At 45.4% G+C, this 25740-nt stretch overlaps 1 protein-coding gene across 1 annotated transcript in view; it reads right to left on the reverse strand.

The window, feature by feature from the left end:
- The window catches only part of LOC144891575 (dynamin-like GTPase OPA1, mitochondrial), a 180747-nt gene that overhangs the window by 31003 nt on the left and 124004 nt on the right, over positions 1 to 25740 (reverse strand). Inside the window, 5 exon segments of the mRNA XM_078775183.1 lie at positions 4293 to 4364; positions 5605 to 5649; positions 5651 to 5680; positions 20612 to 20692; positions 21089 to 21202. Coding sequence (XP_078631309.1) covers positions 4293 to 4364; positions 5605 to 5649; positions 5651 to 5680; positions 20612 to 20692; positions 21089 to 21202 — 342 coding nt within the window.

The raw sequence follows: 25740 nt of genomic DNA on the forward strand, positions 1-25740 counted from the left end.
CAATGGAAAGGAGGAAACACCAACAGCAGAGTAGGAGTGAGAGTGAAGAATTGAAAAGGGGGAAACACCAACAGCAGGGTAGGAGAGAGAGTGAAGAATGGAAAGGGGGCAACACCAACAGTAGAGTAGGAGTGAGAGTGAACAATGGAAAGGAGGAAACACCAACAGTAGAGTAGGAGTGAGAGTGAACAATGGAAAGGAGGAAACATCAACAGCAGAGTAGGAGTGAGAGTGAACAATGGAAAGGAGGAAACATCAACAGCAGGGAAGGAGTGAGAGTGAAGAATGGAAAAGGGGGAAACACCAACAGCAGAGTAGGAGTGAGAGTGAAGAATGGAAAAGGGGGAAACACCAACAGCAGAGTAGGAGAGAGAGTGAAGAATGGAAAAGGGGGAAACACCAACTGCAGAGAAGGAGAGAGAGTGAAGAATGGAAAGGAGGAAACATCAACAGCAGAGTAGGAGTGAGAGTGAAGAATGGAAAAGGGGGAAACACCAACAGCAGGGTAGGAGAGAGAGTGAAGAATGGAAAGGGGGAAACACCAACAGCAGAGTAGGAGTGAGAGTGAACAATGGAAAGGGGGAAACACCAACAGCAGAGTAGGAGTGAGAGTGAACAATGGAAAGGGGGAAACACCAACAGCAGAGTAGGAGTGAGAGTGAACAATGGAAAGGGGGAAACACCAACAGCAGAGTAGGAGTGAGAGTGAACAATGGAAAGGGGGAAACACCAACAGCAGAGTAGGAGTGAGAGTGAACAATGGAAAGGGGGAAACACCAACAGCAGAGTAGGAGTGAGAGTGAATAATGGAAAGGGGGAAACACCAACAGCAGAGTAGGAGTGAGAGTGAACAATGGAAAGGGGGAAACACCAACAGTAGAGTAGGAGTGAGAGTGAACAATGGAAAGGAGGAAACACCAACAGCAGAGTCGGAGTGAGAGTGAACAATGGAAAGGAGGAAACACCAACAGCAGAGAAGGAGTGAGAGTGAACAATGGAAAGGAGGAAACACCAACAGCAGGTTAGGAGTGAGAGTGAACAATGGAAAGGGGGAAACACCAACAGCAGAGTAGGAGTGAGAGTGAACAATGGAAAGGGGGAAACACCAACAGTAGAGTCGGAGTGAGAGTGAACAATGGAAAGGAGGAAACATCAACAGCAGGGTAGGAGTGAGAGTGAAGAATGGAAAAGGGGGAAACACCAACAGCAGGGTAGGAGTGAGAGTGAAGAATGGAAAAGGGGGAAACACCAACAGCAGGGTAGGAGAGAGAGTGAAGAATGGAAAGGGGGAAACACCAACTGCAAAGTAGGAGAGAGTGAAGAATGGAAAAGGGGGAAACACCAACAGCAGGGTAGGAGAGAGAGTGAAGAATGGAAAGGGGGAAACACCAACTGCAGAGTAGGAGAGAGAGTGAAGAATGGAAAAGGGGGAAACACCAACAGCAGGGTAGGAGAGAGGGTGAAGAATGGAAAGGGGAAACACCAACAGCAGGGTTGGAGTGAGTGAACAATGGAAAGGAGGAAACACTAACACAGAGTAGGAGTGAGAGTGAACAATGGAAAGGGGGAAACACCAACCGCAGAGTAGGAGTGAGAGTAAACAATGGAAAAGGGGGAAACACTAACAGCAGGATAGGAGTGAGAGTGAACAATGGAAAAGGGGGAAACACCAACAGCAGGGTAGGAGTGAGAGTGAACAATGGAAAGGAGGAAACACCAACAGCAGAGTAGGAGTGAGAGTGAACAATGGAAAGGAGGAAACACCAACAGCACGATAGGAGTGAGAGTGAATAATGGAAAGGGGGAAACACCAACAGCAGAGTAGGAGTGAGAGTGAACGATGAAAAGGAGGAAACACTAACACAGAGTAGAGGTGAGAGTGAACAATGGAAAGGAGGAAACACCAACAGCAGAGTAGGAGTGAGAGTGAACAATGGAAAGTAGGAAACACCAACAGCAGAGTAGGAGTGAGAGTGAACAATGGAAAGGAGGAAACACTAACACAGAGTAGGAGTGAGAGTGAACAATGGAAAGAAGGAAACACTAACACAGAGTAGGAGTGAGAGTGAACAATGGAAAGGAGGAAACATCAACAGTAGAGTAGGAGTGAGAGTGAACAATGGAAAGGAGGAAACATCAACAGCAGAGTCGGAGTGAGAGTGAACAATGAAAAGGAGGAAACACTAACACAGAGTAGGAGTGAGAGTGAACAATGGAAAGGAGGAAACATCAACAGCAGAGTCGGAGTGAGAGTGAACAATGGAAAGGAGGAAACACCAACAGCAGAGAAGGAGTGAGAGTGAACAATGGAAAGGAGGAAACACCAACAGCAGGATAGGAGTGAGAGTGAATAATGGAAAGGGGGAAACATCAACAGCAGAGTAGGAGTGAGAGTGAACGATGAAAAGGAGGAAACACCAACAACAGAGAAGGAGTGAGAGTGAATAATGGAAAGCGGGAACACCAACAGCAGAGAGTGAACAATGAAAAGGAGGAAACACTAACACAGAGTAGGAGTGAGAGTGAACAATGGAAAGGAGGAAACACCAACAGCAGAGTCGGAGTGAGAGTGAACAATGGAAAGGAGGAAACACCAACAGCAGAGAAGGAGTGAGAGTGAACAATGGAAAGGAGGAAACACCAACAGCAGGTTAGGAGTGAGAGTGAATAATGGAAAGGGGGAAACATCAACAGCAGAGTAGGAGTGAGAGTGAACGATGAAAAGGAGGAAACACCAACAGCAGGATAGGAGTGAGAGTGAATAATGGAAAGGGGGAAACATCAACAGCAGAGTAGGAGTGAGAGTGAACGATGAAAAGGAGGAAACACCAACAGCAGGATAGGAGTGAGAGTGAATAATGGAAAGGAGGAAACACCAACAGCAGAGAGTGAACAATGAAAAGGAGGAAACACGAACACAGAGTAGGAGTGAGAGTGAACAATGGAAAGGAGGAAACACCAACAGCAGAGAAGGAGTGAGAGTGAACAATGGAAAGGAGGAAACACCAACAGCAGGATAGGAGTGAGAGTGAATAATGGAAAGGGGGAAACATCAACAGCAGAGTAGGAGTGAGAGTGAACGATGAAAAGGAGGAAACACCAACAGCAGGATAGGAGTGAGAGTGAATAATGCAAAGGGGGAAACATCAACAGCAGAGTAGGAGTGAGAGTGAACAATGGAAAGGACGAAACACCAACAGCAGGATAGGAGTGAGAGTGAACAATGGAAAAGGGGGAAACACAAACAGCAGGATAGGAGTGAGAGTGAACAATGGAAAGGAGGAAACACTATCAGCAGAGTAGGAGTGAGAGTGAACAATGGAAAGGAGGAAACACCAACAGCAGAGTAGGAGTGAGAGTGAACAATGGAAAGGGGGAAACACCAACCGCAGAGTAGGAGTGAGAGTGAACAATGGAAAGGGGGAAACACCAACAGCAGAGTAGGAGTGAGAGTGAACAATGGAAAGGGGGAAACACCAACAGCAGAGTGGGAGTGAGAGTGAACAATGGAAAGGGGGAAACACCAACCGCAGAGTAGGAGTGAGAGTGAACAATGGAAAGGGGGAAACACCAACAGCAGAGTGGGAGTGAGAGTGAACAATGGAAAGGAGGAAACACCAAGAGCAGGGTAGGAGTGAGCGTGAAAGTGAACAATGGAAAGAATGATACACCAACAACAGAACAAGAGTGAGAGTGAGAGTGAACAATGGAAAGAAGGATACAGCAACAGCAGAGTAGGAGTGAGAGTGGAGGTGAACAATGGAAAGAAGGATACACCAACAGCAGAACAAGAGTGAGAGTGAGAGTGAACAATGGAAAGGAGGAAACACCAACAGCAGAGTAGGAGTGAGAGTGGAAGTGAACAATGGAAAGAAGGATACACCAACAGCAGAACAAGAGTGAGAGTGAGAGTGAACAATGGAAAGAAGGATACAGCAACAGCAGAGTAGGAGTGAGAGTGGAAGTGAACAATGGAAAGAAGGATACACCAACAGCAGAACAAGAGTGAGAGTGAGAGTGAACAATGGAAAGAAGGAAACACCAACAGCAGAACAAGAGTGAGAGTTAGAGTGAACAATGGAAAGAAGGATACACCAACAGCAGAACAAGAGTGACAGTTAGAGTGAACAATGGAAAGAAGGATACACCAACAGCAGAGTAAGAGTGAGAGTGAATCAAAGGGGGGGGGGGGGGGGGGAAAGACACATGGGGGTGAAGAATCCACACACAAGCTGAATATGCACACAATAATTCATAATTAATTCATTAAAAAATAATTCATAATTCCTTACGCTGATGATGCCAGGCAAGTCAACCAACACCATTCGTTGGAGACCGGGACCTTTCACAGTGAGCGAGATCGTCTGTTGGAGTAAGAAGATCAACAACTTGGGGATGGTGGATTGGGTGTGGGGAGGGTGGAGGGGCATCAAATTATAAACGGTTCACACTCATTTAATTGGAAATGATGTTTGTATGCATTATAAATACTAGGGCATGCCCGTACGTGGGTGCCCGTTCCTTGCCAAAAAAAAAAAATAACGCTACCCGTACGCTCTACCCCGCCCGTACGCCCGTAAACAAAAAAAACAACGCTCTTCGCTTCCGCCCTTCGCTCTGACTGAATTGGGAGAAATAATGCGCATAGAGAAATCGAGAAATTATTATTTTCTCCGGAAGAAATCGAATTACGAACCGTAATGCGCACGCGCTCGGCTCGCTCTCTCATCGGCCACGCCTACGCAATATCAGCGTTCTGTGAGTGGCTGCCGGAAGTGCAGTCTTCACTGTCGGAAGGTCGCAAATCGCAGTTACGATGAATCGCAAATTAAGTTTTAATTAGTTTTAAAACATAGTTTAATGGCAAACATAGTTTTCCAACGTGAAATAAATGAATACGCTCTCTAAATGTGCCGTCCGAGGCAGAGTCTGTTCGCCACGTTCGGCACACGTGATAGCTCGCTGCTCTCTGATTGGTTGAATCGTTTTTTGGACCATAGCTCGTAACTACTTCTCCGATTAATATGAAACTTGAAAAGGCACATCCTCGGGTCCCCAGCAATATACCTGGCAAGTTTAAAGTATATCGGACCCGTGGTTGTCGAGAAACAGCGGTCACAGACATACAGACATACAAACATACACACAGAGATTACTGGAATTATCGATAGATTGCAGAGGGGAAGGGGGTAAACTCATATGGTAGGGGGGAGAAGTATGAACCAGAAGTAGTGTGTGTTAGTCATGTGAGTTCAATCCATAGTGCCAGTCGCTACCTATCTGATAAGATTCAAATAAAAATCCAATTGTTTTACATGAATGTAGGGATTGTCGTGCTTGTGAACTTCCTTGCCTGGCCATTTAAACTATCTTGCCAGTTTATTGTCCATCTTGGCATGACATTGAAACGTTTGTGTTGCATAAAGCACAACTCAGGATGAACTGCAATTACATCACAGGACACATTGGAGGTTGTCCACACACGCTACGTGAAGGTTTTCTGGAGGGAAAGGAAAGAATGCTGAGTATTCCTTTGTCATAACCTTCTGCCTGCGTCCAAATAAACCCAAAAAGAATAAAATCAATTAAACTCGAACCACTCACCTCTGAGCTAACTGTGTGTCCTTCCTTCACACTCTTCTTCATTCGAAATCTCAACCTCTTTCCGAAGAGCTGCCAGCTGTTGAAGCAAACCGTGGTGCACTTTCACACAATTGGATTTGAGTTGAATTTACTGGGCAGAAGTTGAACCATGACTTGAATAAAAAAGCAATATGTGAGGTTACAGGTAAATGGGATTATCTTTTATGTAAGGAAATTGTGGATCCGAATGAAATGTCAACTGAGTCTGCTCTTTCCTGTTTGTTTCAAAATTGGTAATCATGCCAAGTACTATTTGTGGGCTTACTGTGAACGCCGCGTGTGTGTGTGTGTGTGGTGTGTGTGTGTATATAGATATGTATGTGCGTGTGTGTGTGTATATGTATATAGATATGTGTGTGTGTGTGTGTGTGCATGTATATAGATATATATGGCATTGTGCATGTATATAGATATATAATTATATATGTGCATGTATATAGATATATAATTATATATGTGCATGTATATAGATATATATATATATAGATTATAATATATAGATATATATATATATATATATATATATATATATATATAAGATATATATATATATATATACATATATAATATATATATATATATATATATATAATTATATATATATATAAATATATATATATATCTATATATATATATACATGTATATATATATATACTAGCTTGGCTCGGCTCACTACACCAAGCATCGATACTGAGGAAGGGGCTTATTTTAGCTGAGGCTCATGACTGTACCTGAAGTTGCAGTGTTGTCATGATTTTCACCAATCATAATACAAACAATTACTTTGCACAAATGTATTTGTTGTGTTTGTGATATTACATTTTTATAGACAATTTAGGTTGAAGATTAGATTGAATGTTTTTTTTTCAAGAAAGAACCCCTCAGCACATACATAGGGGAGGGGGTAGGTGCAGACTGGAAGTTTGGGACGATTACACCTCACACCACGTAATTCAAAACACCTCACCACCAAGTAATTCAAAACACCGCACCACCACGTAATTCAAAACACCTCACCACCACGTAATTCAAAACACCTCACCACCACGTAATTCAAAACACCTCACCACCACGTAATTCAAAACACCTCACCACCAAGTAATTCAAAACACCGCACCACCACGTAATTCAAACACCTCACCACCAAGTAATTCAAAACACCGCACCACCACGTAATTCAAAACACCTCACCACCAAGTAATTCAAAACACCGCACCACCACGTAATTCAAAACACCTCACCACCAAGTAACTCAAAACACCTCACCACCAAGTAATTCAAAACACCGCACCACCACATAATTCAAAACACCTCACCACCACGTAATTCAAAACACCTCACCACCAAGTAATTCAAAACACCTCACCACCACGTAATTCAAAATACCTCACCACCAAGTAATTCAAAACACCTCACCACCACGAAATTGAAAACACCTCACAGCCATCAAGCACGTAATAAAAACACCTCACAGCCATAAAACACGTGATAAAAACACCTCACCACAGCGAAATTAAAAACACCTCACAGCTATAAAACACGTAATAAAAACACCTCACAGCCATAAAACACATAATAAAAACACCTCACCACCACAAAATTAAAAACAACTCACAGCCATAAAACACGTAATAAAAACACCTCACAGTCATAAAACACGTAATAAAAACACCTCACAGCCATAAAACACGTAATAAAAACACCTCACAGCCACAAAATTAAAAACACCTCACCACCAAGTAATTATAAATACCTCAGCACCACATAATTCAAAACACCTCACCACCATGTGATTTAAAAACACCTCACCACCATGTGATATTAAAACACCTCACCACCACATAATTCAAAATACCTCACCACCACGTGATTCAAAACCACCACAACATTATTAAAAACACTTCACAACCACGGAACCAAAAGTCTGAGGGAGTCGTTAAGTGACACACAACAACACGTTAAGTGACAATATATATGACACTGCCCAGATGTGTCGATATATAGATAAATGACTGTACCCGAGTTGCCGTTTTGTCATGGTTTAAACCAATCATAATTCAAACAATTATTTTGCACAAATGTATTTGTAATATACGTGATATCACATTTTATAAACAATTGAAGTTGAAAAAAAAAATTCCCAAAATAATTCCAAGAAAAAAAAAAATTGCAATTTTTTTTAAAAACAATACCCTGAGGACATACCGACGGGAGAGATATGTGCATACCAGAAGTTTGGTACGATTTCACAAAAGTTTCAGAAAGTAGTTCAGTGACAACACAACACAAGACAACACAACACAACACAACACAGACGCTGCACAAATATATATATAGATATATATATATATATATATGTGCATGTATATATATATATATACAGTATATATATACAGTGGAACCTTGACTTACGAGTTTAATTCGTTCTGTGACCGAGCTCGTAACTCAAATTGCTCGTTTCTCAAATCAAATTTCCCCATTAAAATGCATTGAAATGCTATTAATCCGTTCCAGCCCGCCAAAAACCACACCAAATTTTTAAAAAATATACAGTATATATAAAAATATCTCGCGCTTTATATTTCACCTGTATGCAGCATACAAGTTGGCAGGATGGCCTGGACTGGAGGTACGCACACTTGACTCTAAAGTCTAAACTGTCCAGCCTGGGTTTGAATCCCGACCCAGCTATAACCTGTCATGGGTGAATCACAGGCAGGGTGATTCATCAATGTGTGTACCGCTAAACTGGGCGCCCCGTTTGCGTCCCATTAGTTGTTGGATGTTAAGGATCTCACCGTGTTTTCCACAAAGAGAAGGCGAGCTATCGCCGGCACTCTGAACAAGTTGTGGCCTGGCATGCTCTTCTCCTCTGCCGTTATATACGTCCTCCTTGGCACCTCGCTCATGTTTTTCGACAATTGCGTGTTTTATATCCAAGCACAAGTTTTATATAAAACACGACGATTGCGTGTTTCATATCCACAAGTTGTGGCCTGGCATGCTCTTCTCCTCTGCCGTTATATACGTCCTCCTCGACACCTCGCTCATGTTTTTCGACGATTGCGTGTTTTATATCCAAGCACATCATCCTCTTCTTCTTCTCAGTACCGTGTTTTCCACAAAGAGAAGGCGAGCTATCGCCGGCACTCTGAACAAGTTGTGGCCTGGCATGCTCTTCTCCTCTGCCGTTATATACGTCCTCCTCGGCACCTCGCTCATGTTTTTCGACGATTGCGTGTTTTATATCCAAGCACAAGTTTTATATAAAACACGACGATTGCGTGTTTTATATCCACAAGTTGTGGCCTGGCATGCTCTTCTCCTCTGCCGTTATATACGTCCTCCTCGACACCTCGCTCATGTTTTTCGACGATTGCGTGTTTTATATCCAAGCACATCATCCTCTTCTTCTTCTCAGTACCGTGTTTTCCACAAAGAGAAGGCGAGCTATCGCCGGCACTCTGAACAAGTTGACGGCAGAGATACTGTACTTGCACGGCAAGATAACCACGTGACCAGAACCCACCTGGCGGCGTAAACTCAAAATAACCAACATGCGAAAACAAAAATGCAGCGCTATACAACAGAGATACTGTACGTGCACGGCAAGATAACCACGTGACCGGAACCCACCTGGCGGCGTAAACTCAAAATAACCAACATGCGAAAACAAAAATGCAGCGCTATACGTCAGAGATACTGTACTTGCACGGCAAGATAACCACGTGACCAGAACCCACCTGGCGGCGTAAACTCAAAATAACCAACATGCGAAAACAAAAATGCAGCGCTATACGACAGAGATACTGTACTTGCACGGCAAGATAACCACGTGACCAGAACCCACCTGGCGGCGTAAATTCAAAATAACCAACATGCGAAAACAAAAATGCAGCGCTATACGACAGAGATACTGTACTTGCACGGCAAGATAACCACGTGACCAGAACCCACCTGGCGGCGTAAACTCAAAATAACCAACATGCGAAAACAAAAATGCAGCGCTATATGACAGAGATACTGTACTTGCACGGCAAGATAACCACGTGACCGGGTGGCGAAAGCTCGTAACTCAGATCTCGGCTCGCATCTCAAAGCAATAAACCGCCCGAGCGACGGCTCGTTTCTCGAAAAACTCGTAAGTTGGGGCACTCGTAAGTCAAGGTTCCACTGTATATATATATATATATATATATATATATATATATATATATATATATATATACGTATATATATATATTGTTGTGGATTTGAGAATTGTGGTTTTGTATTGTTGGAAGTGTAATGAATTCTTGTAAATACCTCCGTTTTGTGTGTAAAGGTCAAAGGTCGTCCTCCTAGTTAATCCATATACATACACCTAGCAAATCATATATCCCTCTCTTATAGTTATCTCCTTATTCTATGTAGTTTAAGGCTGTGTTTCCCAATAGTCGACTCTGCATTGCATCAAATGAAATAAGATTAGGTCCCTCCGAAGCCCCCATGGCATCTTCAAAGCGCCAGTAACTTTGGGTGGGGTTAATGGCATCACCATCGCAATTCGCATTGCCAACTGCAGTCGCCGTCTATTACGCACGAGGTCATCTCGGAGCAGAAGGTGGGAGGAGTCAGCCCAGCGCCAGGAACAAGGCGTGGCCTTGCCAACGCCTCCTCTAGGGGCGGGATCGGTGAGCCCTCGCGACCAATCAGGGCCGAGGCGAGCTCACCGATGGGCGTGTCCTGGAGGCCGGCGGCTTGATCGCCCCAGGTGCAATATAAGCGCAGGCACAAGATCTTTGAGGGAGATGAGACAAGCGTGCGACGAATCGCGCAGGAGAGAGACAGCAAGCCATTTCTGAAAAAGAGAGACGTGCAGGAAGATCTTTAAAAGAGAGAGATGCGTCAGAGTTGGCAGTCCACCGAAAGTGCGTAAGAGTTCAGCAGAGGATCGAGGTAGTCAAAGGAGCGAGGGAGGAGGAAGGCAGTTGCTGTAAGGAGGCGCTTGAGTTGGTGAAGAGAGACGTGCAACCTGCGGGAGTACGAGTGAGGGAGACGCTGTTTCCAACCAGCATTGCCACAACGGGCTCCAACGCGTTGCTGGGAGCATCCCGGTGGTGTGGACCAGAGGGCGGAGAGCCGGCGGCTGCTCGCTCCCGGCCCGGTCGTCCTACCATCCCACCTGAACCTTCCTCTCCTTCCAGCCATTCATCCCTATCATCATCCCCCGTGTAAGTATGATTGTACGTCCGTCTTCTGTGTTGTCCTGGGGTTTAAGTAAGACTGTTTATAGGTAAGCTAGTATTTGCACTGTCTTCTTACTCCTTCTGTCTTTATTTTCTTATTCTTCCTCCTTCCTTGGTTCCTTTGATTGGTGTAAATATTAGTAATAAATTCCATTTGTATTTCCTACCTTCGTTCTTCTTCTTCTTCATGCTAGTCCGGTCGTCTTTGTGATTTCCCAATTGAAAACCTGTGGCGCGATTTTGGCCAACGTTTCAGGATCGGGTTTAGTCTTTGGTAAGGGCTCGAACGTCGTGTTGCTAACACCGCTTGGCAATCATAACATCTGAAAACGGGGTTCAAGGGAGTCCCTCCCTTGCTCGCAGTCAGGAGTGGCACTCAGGTCCTTGGGACTTTTTGTAGACCAAATGCCCTGGCTGCTCCCGACCGGGAGGAGCGTTGGGACCCCCAGGACTCACGTCGGTCAGTCGCGGACAAGGGGATTGATCCCCCCTTCTTAAGGGGAAAAAGGCCGACGGAGAGATCCGTAACAAATTGGTGTCAGGAGTGTCGGATTCGGACCTGAAGCGCGAATAGCGCGCTCAAAATTTCGAGCAGCCGAAATTTAATTTTGAAAAAAAAAAAAAAAAAATCCCAAATTTTAAAATCGCGCCATGGATGATCAAGGCGACAGGATGCCGGTGGGGGAATTAGAAGAGGGGTTAGGGGTAACCCAGGACCAGAGGGAAGAAATGGAGGAGGAGAGAAATGGTGAGGTGGTTGAGGGGGTTTCAGGCGCACAAAATGGCGCCCTCGCGCACGAGGTTGTAGCGGCACCAAATGTCGCCGCGCCCGGGACCGTAGCAGCGCCGCCGGTAAATTTGAACCTCTTCATGGTGCAAATGGAGGCCCTCATGCTAAAGATGGGTGAGCGATTAGAAAGTAAAATAGACACCCAAAAGGAAGAAAGGAGGACTCAGGAAAAGCAGCTGGGAAACCAAATTAAAGAAATAACTGAGGGGCTGGTGAGGGACAGAGTCGCATATGAAGTAAGGGAAGCGGAGAGGGACAGAGACCGCAGGTTGGGCGAGCAGGTCCCACGGGTACACGACGAGGTAAAGCGGGTCGAGAAGCGCTGGTTGAGCGAAGTGGAGAAAGGCACAGGTAACTGGACCGGGATAGACATCGCGACCCGGGGTATGGAAAAGCCGGCGACCGCTGAAGTAGAGAAAATTTTATTCGGACCAGCGGTCGAGGGAAAGAAAAAAGAAATAAGAAATAAAGTCCGAATCATTCAAAGAAGTAGTGGGAATTGAAATTGGAGAGACAGGGGACTTAGAAAAGCACTCGCGGCAGGGAAAGATGGAAAATGTGCAAAGCCCCTGCTCACATCACGATGCTGTGCTTAATAACACCAATGAAGATTTGCAGGTGCGCGTGGAGAAAAGGATCCCCCAGGTGAGTCGTGCTGTATGTTGTGCGGGGAGATTTTGTAAGAGGATGTCTGGCGCGAAGAGAATTGTCGCGCGATTGGGATCGCGAAAGCACCCGGGCGTTCGTGGAAGGTCCTGTGTGTGTGGTGTTAAAGCGAATGGCACGAGTGTGAGGAAAAAGTGTGCGTCAAAGAGTGAGCGTGTTACAAAGCACGAGTGTGAAACCGAGTGCGAGCGAGAATGCACGTCGGGGTGTACGGAGTGTGACAAAGGGAGTGAGAGTGATACGGAGTGTACGTGCGAAAATGAGTGTGACACGGAGAGTAAGGTGGTGGTGGAACGTGTGCGAGGAAGCACACCTGAGTTGGTTGTGGCGTGGGTGTGGGAGAGCCCATCGGAGCGCGTTAGTGGGTGGATGCAAGAGTGCACGCCCATGGTGAGTGGTACGGAGTACGTACCGAGTGGGGAGAGTGCGCAAGACGGTGCGTGAGGTGTGTTAAGGAAGTGTGCGAACGGCGAGTGTGCGCGAGAGGTGTGGTGTGTAACAGGGAGTGCGGTGGTGGAATGGACGGAGGGTGTGGGATGCACAGGAGGCGCCGGGTTTGGTTGAGCGTAAAAAGGGTCGCGTGGTGTGAGCATGCAAGTGAAGCATCGACATTGACCGGGTTAGCAGTTAGGGCGACTGATAGCCGAGGCGAGCACTCCGTGCGCGGTGCGTTTTGTTTGCAGCGAGGACTGGCCGGGACTGTAAGCGCGTCGCTCTTCGGAGCGTCGCGCACGAATCGGGCCGGGTCCCGCACGGAATGGTCGGTGCCGCGTCAGAGCGGCGATCGGCACGATTCCGGGGGAGGGGGGCCAGGTCGAAGGGATCGGTACGGTGCCCCCTGGTGGCGGGGGTGGGGTTCCGACCGGGCGAGATTGAGCCATCGGGCCGGGGGCCGGAAGGTGCCGCGCCGCGATGATGCGTGGAATCTCGGCCCGAGCATGCCTCCTCCCCAGAATCGTGAATGCCGGACGGATCCAACTGCAGGCAACAAACCACCCGCGTTCATTGCTCGGCTTTGCGAAGCCGAGCTTTGAAAATATAACGACGCACCGAGGCTCAAGTATAGTGGACTGTGATGATGATAGTGTTTTTGGATTCAAAATTTTGGGATAGGGAATTTGTGATTGACTGGAATTTGATGAGCGAAATTTATAGTGGAAGATGCCCGATGTAGTGGGATGGCAACTCTGCCATCTCTCACATAACGAGGGCAAAGGAGCAATAGTTTTATGGGGTTTGGCAGGGAAAATTAGCCTGGGAGGGTTAGGATAAAATGATAGGGATCGAGAGAAGATGACCATAGGTAACTGTAAGGTTAAGTAGCAACAGTGGACAGGTAGTGGGGACATAGAGAGGGTAGTTGGATTATAATGACAAGGGAGCGCAATCATGTAAGGGGCGACTGGGAAGCGCGAGTTTCAGAGGGGAGTAGTTAGATCAAATGGTGCCGTGTTTGTGTGTTGAAAGTGTACTCAGCAGCGTATTGTGAGAAGTGTGAGATGAGTGACATTGTGTTGAGTGAATGAGCTTGCATGGGGTGCAAGTGACGAACAGGTGTGTGGAACGCTTGGTGGGTGCGTCTGTGGTGCCGCCGGTGCGCGTGTCCGTGGTGCAGCCGGTGGGTGTGTCCGTGGTGCAGCCGGTGCGTGTGTCCGTGGTGCAGCCGGTGCGTGTGTCCGTGGTGCAGCCGATGGGTGTGTCCGTGGTGCCGCCGGTGCGTGTCCGTGGTGCAGCCGGTGGGTGTGTCCGTGGTGCCGCCGGTGCGTGTGTCCGTGGTGCAGCCGGTGGGTGTGTCCGTGGTGCCGCCGGTGGGTGTGTCCGTGGTGCAGCCCATGGGTGCGTCCGTGGTGCAGCGGATGGGTGCGTCCGTGGTGCAGCCGATGGGTGCCTCTCGGGCTATGTTGAAATGAGGAATTGCTAGGCAATGCTCGGGAGAGATGTGTGTGAGCGTGGAAAAATCTGGGTGCCTGAGGCAATGGTTTTGAGGATCGAAAGTGTATTGAGCGTGGAAGTGTATGGAGCAGTGTATGACTGAGTAGTGGTGATTGTGTGTTGTGTTGACCAAATGGTCAAGGGAGGAAGGAGGGTGCAGGAAGCACAAGGTGTAGGAGTGATTGCACAGGTGTGCAAATCCAGGTGAGCATGGTTGTATGGAATAAATGGTCTGGAATATATGGAGTATGGAATGGATGGTCGTGGAGTGAGTATGATGAAAACTGTGGAGTGGAGTGGATGGTGCGAAGGTGTGTATGGGGAGGATGGACCCCATCACGAATACCCGGGGCGGGTAGTTTAAGCGTTAGGTAGGGGGTACAGGTAAATTGTGGTTGGATATTGGCATCTGTGGTGCGTGGTGGAAGAATGGTGTTTGGATGGGTGCATTAGTTACGTGGAAATGGCTGGGCGTGTGGCCTGTTAGTATGTGTAGTTGAATGGGCACTCCACCACTGTGAGGATGTCGGCCAGGTGAGGTCGCAGGTGGGCTCTGGGAGCCGTTAGAGTTGTGGATGGGGCCCGAGGATCCAGAGGACGGACCCGGGTAGCCCAGTGCCAGAGAGGGCACCGAGTGGGGAGAGTGCCAGAGGGTCTGCCCCAGTTAGATAGGTAGGGTGAGGAGCAGGTAAGCTCGGAGGCAACTACAGTGGTGGAGGTGTGCAGGTGGGTAGACCTGCTGGGAGAGCTACACGACTCAGCCCGGAAATTGTGCAAAGGCACAGGGAGTTGAATCGGGGGAGTGAGACCCCAAATTGATGAAGCACCACAGTTTGGTTAATGGGAATTTGGTTCTTAAAACCGCATAGAGTAAGACGGCCAATCGATTGGCAGGGAAAGACCCCGGGTAGTGTAAAGTGTATTAAAGTCATTTAGAGTATAGTTAGGATTAAGAATCTCCTCGCACCATCTACATCCACTCACCTGAGGTGACAGAACGCCACACCATGCCATGTTATTGTTTTTTTTGTGAAAATGTTTGGAATGTGGGACGCATCATGACGTGGGTGTGACATTGTGCTGATGGTCCATCTCTTCCTCCTTAAGAGGGATTGATGATGAATTTGAATGATGGCAAATTTTGGTTAGAGGGATTGTGGGGACGAATTTGGTATAGGGGAGATATGGGGGAGATATGGGGAAGATGTGACAGTAGTGACGAATTTGTAAATGTGTAGGTTTTGTGTACATATGGGGTAAGGGCAAGGGTAGAGTAGGTAACAGGGGGGGGTGACGTACGGTAGGGACGAGCTTTCTCACTTCGCTCTCCGTACGCACCTCGTCTTGCATTGCCTTGTTTGATGTGTACCCTTGTGACCTTACCCCTTGCTTACCTGTCTTCTGTTCCCCTGTCTCCCACCCGAGGACTGTGCTCTCTGGGCACCGAGGGGAGCGTGCGGGAGTCCGCCGTTGTGTGCCCGGACTCTCGCAACCACAGCTGCCTGCATCGATGCACCACTTATGGACCACATGTCTGTGGCTGAGCACGACTTATGGACCCCACGGGTTGGGGCATGGCCCCTCTGCTGGAACCGGCCACAATGGCCCAGGATCTTGCTTGCGGAACCGGTGAGGTGGCACCAAGCCCACAGGTGAACCACTCATAGTCGGCCCCCCTGTGGGCCATAAATAAAAACAATGGACACCTTTTGTGCACTTTTATTTCCACCAAATAGGCCGCCAGCAAAGAAGAAAGACAACATCTAGAAGAACAATGGCCAGCAGAGGGAGCCGAAGAGGAAGACCAGCACCAGGTGTTTGATTATTTTCGTTTGAACTGTGGTGACTGTGCACTCCAGTGCGTGTTGGTGCTTTATGGTGCGTCAATGCAGCGCAGGCTGTCTCCCCCTCAAAAGAACAATCACAGGTCCTGGGTTAGTTTTGTACATACAAGTGGCGTCATTGTAAATAATGCTCCCCACCGTAAATGTTTAGTTTTGAAAACCATTCCGCAATTTGGTTAGCTGTGGGCGTAAGTCTGTTAGGCAGGGTGCAATGCAGCAGAGGGACATACTTATTTGTGTTTTAAAATTGTCGCACTCAGGGTCAGGTTAAAAGTAGAGGGAACTACACCTACGTGTCACACTAAAGTTAAAGTTTTATAGGCCCGAGACCGTGCCTGGAGGATGAGGGTGCAGTGTTGTGGATTTGAGAATTGTTGTGGTTTTGTATTGTTGTAAGTGTAATGAATTCTTGTAAATACCTCCGTTTTGTGTGTAAAGGTCAAAGGTCGTCCTCCTAGTTAATCCATATACATGTATGTATACAGTATCTCTATATTTGTATATGTACGTGCACCGGAACTGTAACGCAAACGGTAACTGTAAGGTGCGCTTCACTTCCGTTGAACTTGGGGCCGGTGAGTGAGCTTTGGCATGGCTCTTCCTTTTGTATGCATTTTCTACACATATCACACATCTTACACACATATCACTATACATACTTGACTGATATACATGCCTGCTGTTTTTGTAGACTCAGAAGAAGACCTTTGTTGGTCGAAAGCTTGTCAAATTAAAGATCAAAGTCCTGAAGCTACGTCCACGTCTGATTTAATGTCCCGATTATATATATTATATATATATATATATATATGTGTGTGTGTGTGTGTGTGTGTGTGTGTGTGTGTGTGTGTGTGTGTGTGTGTGTGTGTGTGTTGTAAGCATGTACACCCAGTTTCCATAATCATATCTAACATTTTATCATCTGCACACAACTATACCCTGCTGGATGCACCTCAACCACTTAAATTTGGTAAGTGACTGCAAAATTATTAACACATGTAAAATTGTAAAAACGGTTACATTCCGTTTGATACAAGAAAGCAGTGAAAAATGCAGACTTTTTCAATTTCGAAAATAGGTCAAGTGGAGGTAAATTTGGCAAATTTAAAATCGATTTAACTACATCTATTTTTTGGGAAATTCTCCATTACTTGATGTATGCATATGCACTTCAACCAATATCCCTCCCTGTTGAACACATTTAATCGTATCCCCAATATGTTTACAAGGCACTTGCCTGAAACATAGCAGACTTGTCGCTGGTTGCATTAGATTCTCAATAGATGTGACAAACATGCTCATGACTAACGGGACTAAAAAAAATAATGTAATCAAATCGGGTTAATTAGAGCTTCCACACAATTATGCTCAAATAAGCTAATTACAAATATAAAAGTACGAGTGAAACTATAAATTAGCTTGTACCAAAACTGTTAATTTTCAAGCAGAAATTGTAAAAAAAGATTTTCAAACAGCCGCCAAAATCTTTCATGTTCATTAAACTAATATTGCAAACAAATTCATGTCGCCAAAGCCCCCTCGCCTGTATCTAGTATTCGTATTGGATGGTTTCTTAAATGTATGGCGGTTTCTGGGAATGGATGAAAAAGAGTCCGAGTAGAACCCGATTGTGATGACTCCGGATAAATGACCCAGCCGTGCTTGCCCTATCAACTTCATGTGCTCATTTCATGTGTCAAATTAGTGTCAAATGACCAAGCACTTTTTTCCATAGTTAATAATAAACAATGTTGTCCATTGTGTCATGTGATTGCGTCTGCCCTCATTTCAGTAATGGCTGTCGAGAGGATAGTGACGTAAGATAAGTTTAATATTCAGATTTTATTTTTTTACGTCCACGTTTGTCATGATAAATGATGATGCCACAAAACAATGAGTGATCTTTTTGTCAAAGGTGGTGCTGGCAATACCTCCAGGTACGTGACTGGGTGACTGGGTAACGAAGGAAGCCAAGCTGTGCAACAACGCAATTCGAGAACTTTCTCAGCTCGCGGAACGGGCAGCTGCACGTACTACACGTGGTCCGGAGCAAGGCCTGTGTGGACGGGTGTACGCAATACAAACCCCCTGACGGATCGCTACCAGTGAATGGACTTTAAACTTTGTGGGAGTGCTACCTGTGAACATGTCAGGCTTGGTGATATATTTAATGGACGTCTGAAATTGGAAAGTCGATGCGGTGCGTCATTATCAAGTAACGGTAACCAACCCTTCAGCAATGATTCAGGAATTTTGTTGAAGAAAAGAAAATAGCACTTCCTGTTTTAATTTCCGGACACGAGATTGGCCCAGCCGTACGGGCGAAAATCGTAAGTCAACTCCCCACCCTCGCTGGAGGTGAGGGGTTATTTTTTGTGAGCCCATGACCTAACTCTGGGTACCTGCAGTACGTATGCAAAATTTGGTGGAGATTGACCCAGCAGTTTTGTTTTTATGCCTCAGCCCCAAAAGGTGGCCGGAGGCATTATGTTTTCGGGTTGTCAGTCCGTACGGGCTAAACCTCGTTTTTCTCAGCAACCACATGTCCGATTGAGATGAAACTTTCAGGGTAGGAGCAACACCCATGCAGAATGTCTTTCTATATAATTGTGATGTCATAGGTCATGTGGTATGGCAGCCATCTTGGATTAAACACAAATAATTAAATAACTATGTCGTGGAAACCGCTGAGTGGAAAAATTTGAAACTTGGCACATTGTCAAGTACTCCCAAAGTGGAACAAAAGCATGATAATGATGACATAATCAGTGAAGTGGTATACCAGCCATAAATGTTTTCATTGAATGCCTTATCCTAAAAATCAGAAATTGCATGCACATGATCTACGACCCATTTGTGTTGAAAAATTAAATTTATGACATCATAGGTGACATGGTTTGGCAGCCATATTGGCTTTAACCAAAAACCTTTAAAAAACATCTTCTGCCAAACCACTGAATCGATCGACTCAAAACTTTACGTGTACCATTGACTAGGCATCGCGATTAAAAGTTGATCACAAAAACATCATCGGTCACATGGTGTGGCAGCCATATTGGATTGAAGGAAAATATAAAATAATTATATCTCTGAAAATGCTTACCCTATTGATGCGAAATTTATCCAATTTTTTTATTTTGTATACAAGATCGAGGCTCGTGTAAGAGCTAAACACCAATGTTGCATATAGTTTGAAAATGATGACATCGTAGGTCACATGGTTTGGCAGCCCTCTTGGATAGAAAAAAACAAACCTAAGCCGATCAACAAGAAACTTCACAAAAGTGATCCCCTACACATACATATGCAGAGTGTACATTTTGATGTCATATATCACATGGTTTGGCAGCCATATTAGATTGAAAGCCAATATTTAGAAAACCTCCTTCTCCGAAAGTGTTTCACCGATCGATGTGAAACCTGTCATGTCTGGTAAAAATGTGATACTTGAGAACAGCTGAAGGGATTTAAATCAAACTTGTTTATTTTTACGACGGCCAATGAGGGCGGAAATTCCCTGTTTATCGTAAAAAGGCGACAAACAGGGTTGGCGGCAGGAAGGGCATCCGGCCGTAAAACATTGCTTCAAAAAGGGGACCAAAAAAAACAACAACCACGGTCCCCGAAAAGGCCAACCCCCACTTTGCGGGGAAAAATGGCCTCTAAACGGTGGTTTTTTAATGAGGGCATCTACCCGTCATCACGGGCAGGGACTATGCGGAGGTATACTGGCAACACAGTCGCATTGCTCTAGTTTTCTTTGATTTTCAGACATGTACACATACATAAAGAGAATTGCCTTCGTTTATATAGTAGGATTATGATGTACAGTAAATCCTTAAATATTGCGGGGGGTATGTTCCTGGAAAATGCCGCGATATTCCAAACTGCGGTGGTTAAAACCAGGGACCTATCAGAAAAAGGGGGTTAGGTTCCTTGGCTTCAATAAAACACAGAGGAAGGTGGGAGGCATCCAAAAATAAACATGTCACAATTGAAATAAACATGTAAAATAAGTATAAAATTAAAAATTAAAAAGACTTTTACTTTTAAATTTATTCCAAAGCAGTGAGGTGAGTGAGTCAGCAAAAATATTACATACTATACAGTAGATCTAAAACAAAACACTTCGTTAAAGATGATGATGATGATGATGATGATGCTGGTAGAGAACAATTGCTTAAAATGACGCTTCGGCGCTATTGTTAATGGTGAGTGAGAAACAACAAAAGGCTCATGGTGCGAGATGATCGTCCATGTCGACGCAAACTATCTCTCACAACTCAGCTCAAAAACCACGATTGGTCGAAATTAAACCCCACGATAACTAAATCGCAACAAAAAGAAGTTGCCTGTGATTCTTCAAAACCACGATATTTAAAGTTTTACTGCATTTATAATAATAAATATGATTATTATAAAAGAGGAAGATGTCTTGATCAAAGTCAATTTCTATGAACATGCTATTTGTGTATCAAACAGGTAACCATGCAAAGGATGTGCTCACATCCTTCTCTTTTCCCAAGTCGAACTCTCTCCTGCTGTCCTTAAACTTCGCCACATGGTGAGGTCCCTCACTCAAAGTCACCTGAAACCACACGTTTCAAAATCAGTATTCTTGATTCTCTTTCTCACTGATTCTCAACAATGCAAACCCATGCCCGTTTTCATACTGATGGGGATTATACCACGAGCACAGAACTGTTCAATGGCAGAATGCTTTAAATGAATCCTGTGGTTGATTCGCAACCAAGCTTTATAACTCTACAAGTATTTTAAAAAACAGCAAATTCCTCTTCTGGTCCAGCAAGAGCCACCTGCGCACAACGTGTTGAAGCATAACTTCCCCTTTAATCCCACACAGAATAAATTATACACAGCACAAATAAACATCTTCATGAGACAAGTCTGTAGTGTATTGGTTTAAGAACCATAGATTTAGAGGCGAAAGGAGAACGTAGGTAGCGTGTTTCCCGTTTCTCACCTTGACAGGAGACCTCGTCATCATCTCACCCGAGCCCCTTGGGAAAATGCGTGCCTGGGCAATCATCTCAAGAACACTCGTCTTGCCTGAGCTCTGGTCTCCAACAACGACGACCTGGAGCACAAGCACACAAAACGCCTTCGCATCCTCATTTGACATCTATTTTGTAAAATGATCCAATTAAGTTTATGATGGAACATGCATGCAAATGACAAGCACGTCAAAGATACAAGGGCACATCAGTGTACTTTCAGAATAATTGCAGACGGGTTCCACTAACGAAATTGAAAAATCAGTTAACACCAGGTGAGTTGACTCAGCATATCATCCTTCTGAGGTCTGAAAAATGAGTACCAGATGACTGGTAATGCGGGACATTGTATAAGCGGCACAACCGCACCATCAGAAAATGATGGCGCCAAGCAGCCACAAGCTGTATACGAACTACCACCAACAGAGCAAAGTTACAAACTACATTTCTATCAAGGCCAGTTCTGGACAAGAGTTTTTATTACTTAGGCTTCATAAACAAAATAAAAAATAGGGCTTGGGAATAATAGCGAGTTGAGAATAACAGCGATATTTAAAAAGAGGGGAAGGAGGAGGAATCCAAAGTCCATATACTGAAGAATGGGGGGGGGGGGGGGGGGGGAGGGTGGGAGGGTGTAAGGGTATCAAAGATTCTGACATTTATGCATAAATAATATGGAGCTGTCAAGTAACGGGAAGTAACAGTAAAATAAGTCAATGACTTCGCACATTGAAGAATCCGTAAACGTAAAAACAGGATTATTATAATACAATAAACAGCAGTGCAGAAATGGTTAATGAGTTCCCACACAGAAAAAAATCGTTTTTAAAGCAGTGAAGCCGCTTCAATATTTGGTTATGTTCTTCCTTCCATCCATCCGTCAAAAATGAAGAGGAATAACATTTCTAACCCACCATGTTTAATTATAAAGGGTTTTAAAGTGCAAATCTAGAGGGTTCTAAAGGGTAATTCTAATGGGTTGCAAAGGGTAATTCTGAAGGGTTCTAAAGTGTAATTCCAGAGAGTTCTAAAGGGCAATTGCAAAGGAGTCTGAAGGCTAATTCGAAAGGGTTCCAAAGGGTAATTATAATTGGTTTAGTTTGTTTCTTGGCTTTGCCTATTTCATAACAAATGCCAAACTGAATCGCTTCCTTCCTACACGGGTGCAATGTTTTTACGGTGTAGCCCATACGGCAAAGCCATCTCAAACAGTATTTGTCTGCCTGTATATATGTATGTATGCCCCTCAAAGAGGTACACCAATCAGAGCTGAGGATCTGGTCACATGACAGGGGTGATATGATGTGATTATGTCTGTGATGTCAATATGGCATACGACGGCTGACGACATACACCGCCATTTTTTTTATTTCTAAGCTGTTCAAGCCGAACAGATCGTCAAACCTGTCATATATCACAATCGCCATGCTCTACCTTTACGTTTTTCAGTCAGGGTACGAATTTGGGTAGTGATATATGTGGAGCAGAGTAGATCTGAGTAGGTAACATGCTTCGAGATGTCGCGATAAGGAACACTTCCTGTAATAAGTCATGTGTAGGCATTTGTCGGGTTAAGATGATCACCGTTGGATGTGGATCCACATACCTGCCAGTATAGTGGGGACAAAAGCGAAATTTGGAAGAATTTGGTAGGCTCAATGTGAAATTTTGGGATTTTGATGGTGGATTGCACTTTGGACCTGACCAACCGGTAATTACCTGCACTTGAGGTGAGTGTTGGATGAGTACTGTCCCAGGCTTCAGGACTTGCTATTTAAAATTGAGGGACATGTAATTTGGAGTTGGGAGGCGGGTGAGAGTGACGACATGGCCGGTGAGGGGATGGAATGGGGGCCACACAGTGTCTTGTGGGTGGCGTTTGTGTTGGTGTTGTGGTTGTGTTTTGATGTGGTCGTGAGAGTGGAAACTGAGAGTGAGTGATGATTATTGGAGACAGAGGGGTGATTATTGTGCTTTTGGAAATGTAATGATTTGAACTGTGAATGGGATTTCACATGTGGCAGGCCATGGCAAGCCTTGTAACATATTTTACACCATCATTGGAATTGTGCTGAGTTGTGTTGAGAATGGAATGGCAGCGGGGGAGGAAGTGTGTTTTGGGGTCTTGTGGGTGGGGAAGGTGTGTGTGTCCGCAGGTACGGATCAAGCTCTGAGGAGCGATGCCTGCGACCCCCCCCCCCCCCCCTCTCTGCGGCAATTAACCCTGGCAGCCAGTGGTAACTGGAAATTAGAGCTCGTCGGTGGAGGGTCTGGTTGGGCGCCGCGGGGTGAGGAAGTCCCCGGGTGACCCGTGTTGCTGCGCTGAAGCAAGAGGCCGCGGAGGAGCCTGGTGTGTGTGGAGACCCTCACCGGTGAGGTAACGGCGGAAAGGGGCTGTTACGGGCCAAGAGGTAAAGGGGGGCGGGGGAGGGGGCAATGAACTTGTAAGTCGGTTGACTTGTATTGGGACTGCGGGCACCAAGCCTGAAGCGCCCCCACCATCTTTTTGTGCAGTACCTCCCGCTGCCTAGTTGAGGAATGCACACACATGTACAGACTTGGCATTTAATATGGAATATTTTTTTGGTGGGGGTGAACTTACTTTTCAAGATGTCTTAGAACCAAAAGTTCATTGGAATTATGTTGAAATTATTCTAGATTTTGTTAATGTGACCTTTAGAAGAAACAAAAACCACATTTGACATTTCGAAACAAATAAATTGATCCTTGAAAGTGATGTAAACTGATATCGAACTCAAGTCATGGACAGTCCTGTGTTAAACTTCTGTACGTTTTCCAGAAGTATCTCTTTATTTTGCACATTAGCCAAATTTTTTTTTAACAAAAACAAAAGTTAAATTACGACTGGAATTACGGACAGTAAAATTACAGTTCAGTACTTCGTGTAACCCCCACGAGCATTCAGGAGAGCACGTACACGTTGAGGCATGCTGTTCACGAGATTTGCCAAGGTTTTGACAGGAATCACTTGCCATGCAGTGACAATAGCATGCTGCAATTCACGCACAGAGGTCGACTGCTGGTCCAAGGGGTCGATTTGACGCGTGAATTCTGCCCACAAGTTCTCTATCGGATTCATATCCGGGGACATGGCAGGCCACTCCATATGCTCTACACCATGGTCAGCAAGAAAGTGTTGGATCATGCGAGCACGATGAGGCCATGCATTGTCATCTTGGAAGACAAAGTTTCCTCGAAAGGCTGCACGAGCAAATGGAAGCAATGTTTCTTCCAGAATGGCCCTGTACTTGAACTGGTTCAGGATTCCATTCAGAAAAACCAGGTAAGTTTTGCCCCCTGCATGAAAAGCAGCCCAATCGGTCACCCCACCACATCCAGCTTGGACTCTTGGCACGATACAATCTTTGTTGTAGGCTTCATGCACTTGTCTGCGCACTCGGACGCGGCCATTTTGACGATAGACCAGAAATCTAGACTCGTCACTGAAGATCACGTGATTCCAGTGTTCTGGCTGTCATTGACGGTGCTCTCTGGCCCATTGCAATCGGCGCTGGCTGTGTTGTCTGGTCAGGCGTGGCTTTCTCAGGGGACGCCTGGCACGATAGCCTGCTTGAACCAGTCGTTGGTTGACTAGCCTTCTGGATACAGGCACATTTGTCAGTTGCTGCCACTCAGCCCTAAGCCGATTACCTGAATTGGTACGGCCATTGCGGACTAACCGGTGCAGCTGGCGATCATCCCTCCTTGTGGTTCTGTGGGGACGTCCTGGCCTCGATATTGGAGTAGGGACACCACTCTCAGCATTTCGTTTCAGGATCTTTGACACCTGACCTTGAGTGATGCCATACTGCCGAGCAATAGCACGCTGTTTCATGCCGTAATTTCGTAAAGCCACCACTCCATGACAAACAGCATTGTCGAGTTGACGGACCATCTCCAGAGGAAGCAGCAATAACTTTTGGAGACGTGCAGCAGTTGTTTTCCACTAATACAGAACGCAACAACCCTTGTATACCCGACTGTGAAGCCAATCATCAAATGCACCTGTCCGTACATTTTGCCACGCCACCTGTGATATAATCCTGTTGTTGACTTCTTCCTGCGACAGACAATCAGTGACATGGTTCTTTTAACAAATAAATCACCAAAGTGTAAAAGAAACTCACCAGATTGATATACTGAGTTAAGAAAGTAAACCCGTCAAGAAAAAAATATATATTCCATATTAAATGCCAAGTCTGTATATGACGTCAATGCCATGGTCCTGCAGGGGGGTGAAATAAGTGCTGGTTGTGTGTTTGTGTAGTGATGATTTATGGAATGAGTATGCGTGGTTAAGGGGTTTGTGTTGTATGAATGTGGGCGAAATCCACCGAGCCATGTCACTCACCTGTAACACCTGGACAGGGCCCGTGGAAATTTAGGGGGTGCATTGGGGATGGCCCCGCAGGTAAGGTTGTGTCTTGTGGCATCCACCGGGGGACACGTTCTGTAGACCGGGGTATGTACAAAGGTTAGAGTTTTGAATTTTTGGTAAGTTGATTAAGTTTTGTGGTGAAGTTCGTTTTGGTGTTGTTTGTTCCTCCCACTACAGGAGCGATGGAATGAAGACCATTGTAAATACATGAATGTACATACT

The sequence above is a fragment of the Myxine glutinosa genome, chromosome 4, assembly GCF_964187855.1.
Source record: "Myxine glutinosa chromosome 4, kmMyxGlut1.1, whole genome shotgun sequence".
Taxonomy (NCBI): domain Eukaryota; kingdom Metazoa; phylum Chordata; class Myxini; order Myxiniformes; family Myxinidae; genus Myxine; species Myxine glutinosa.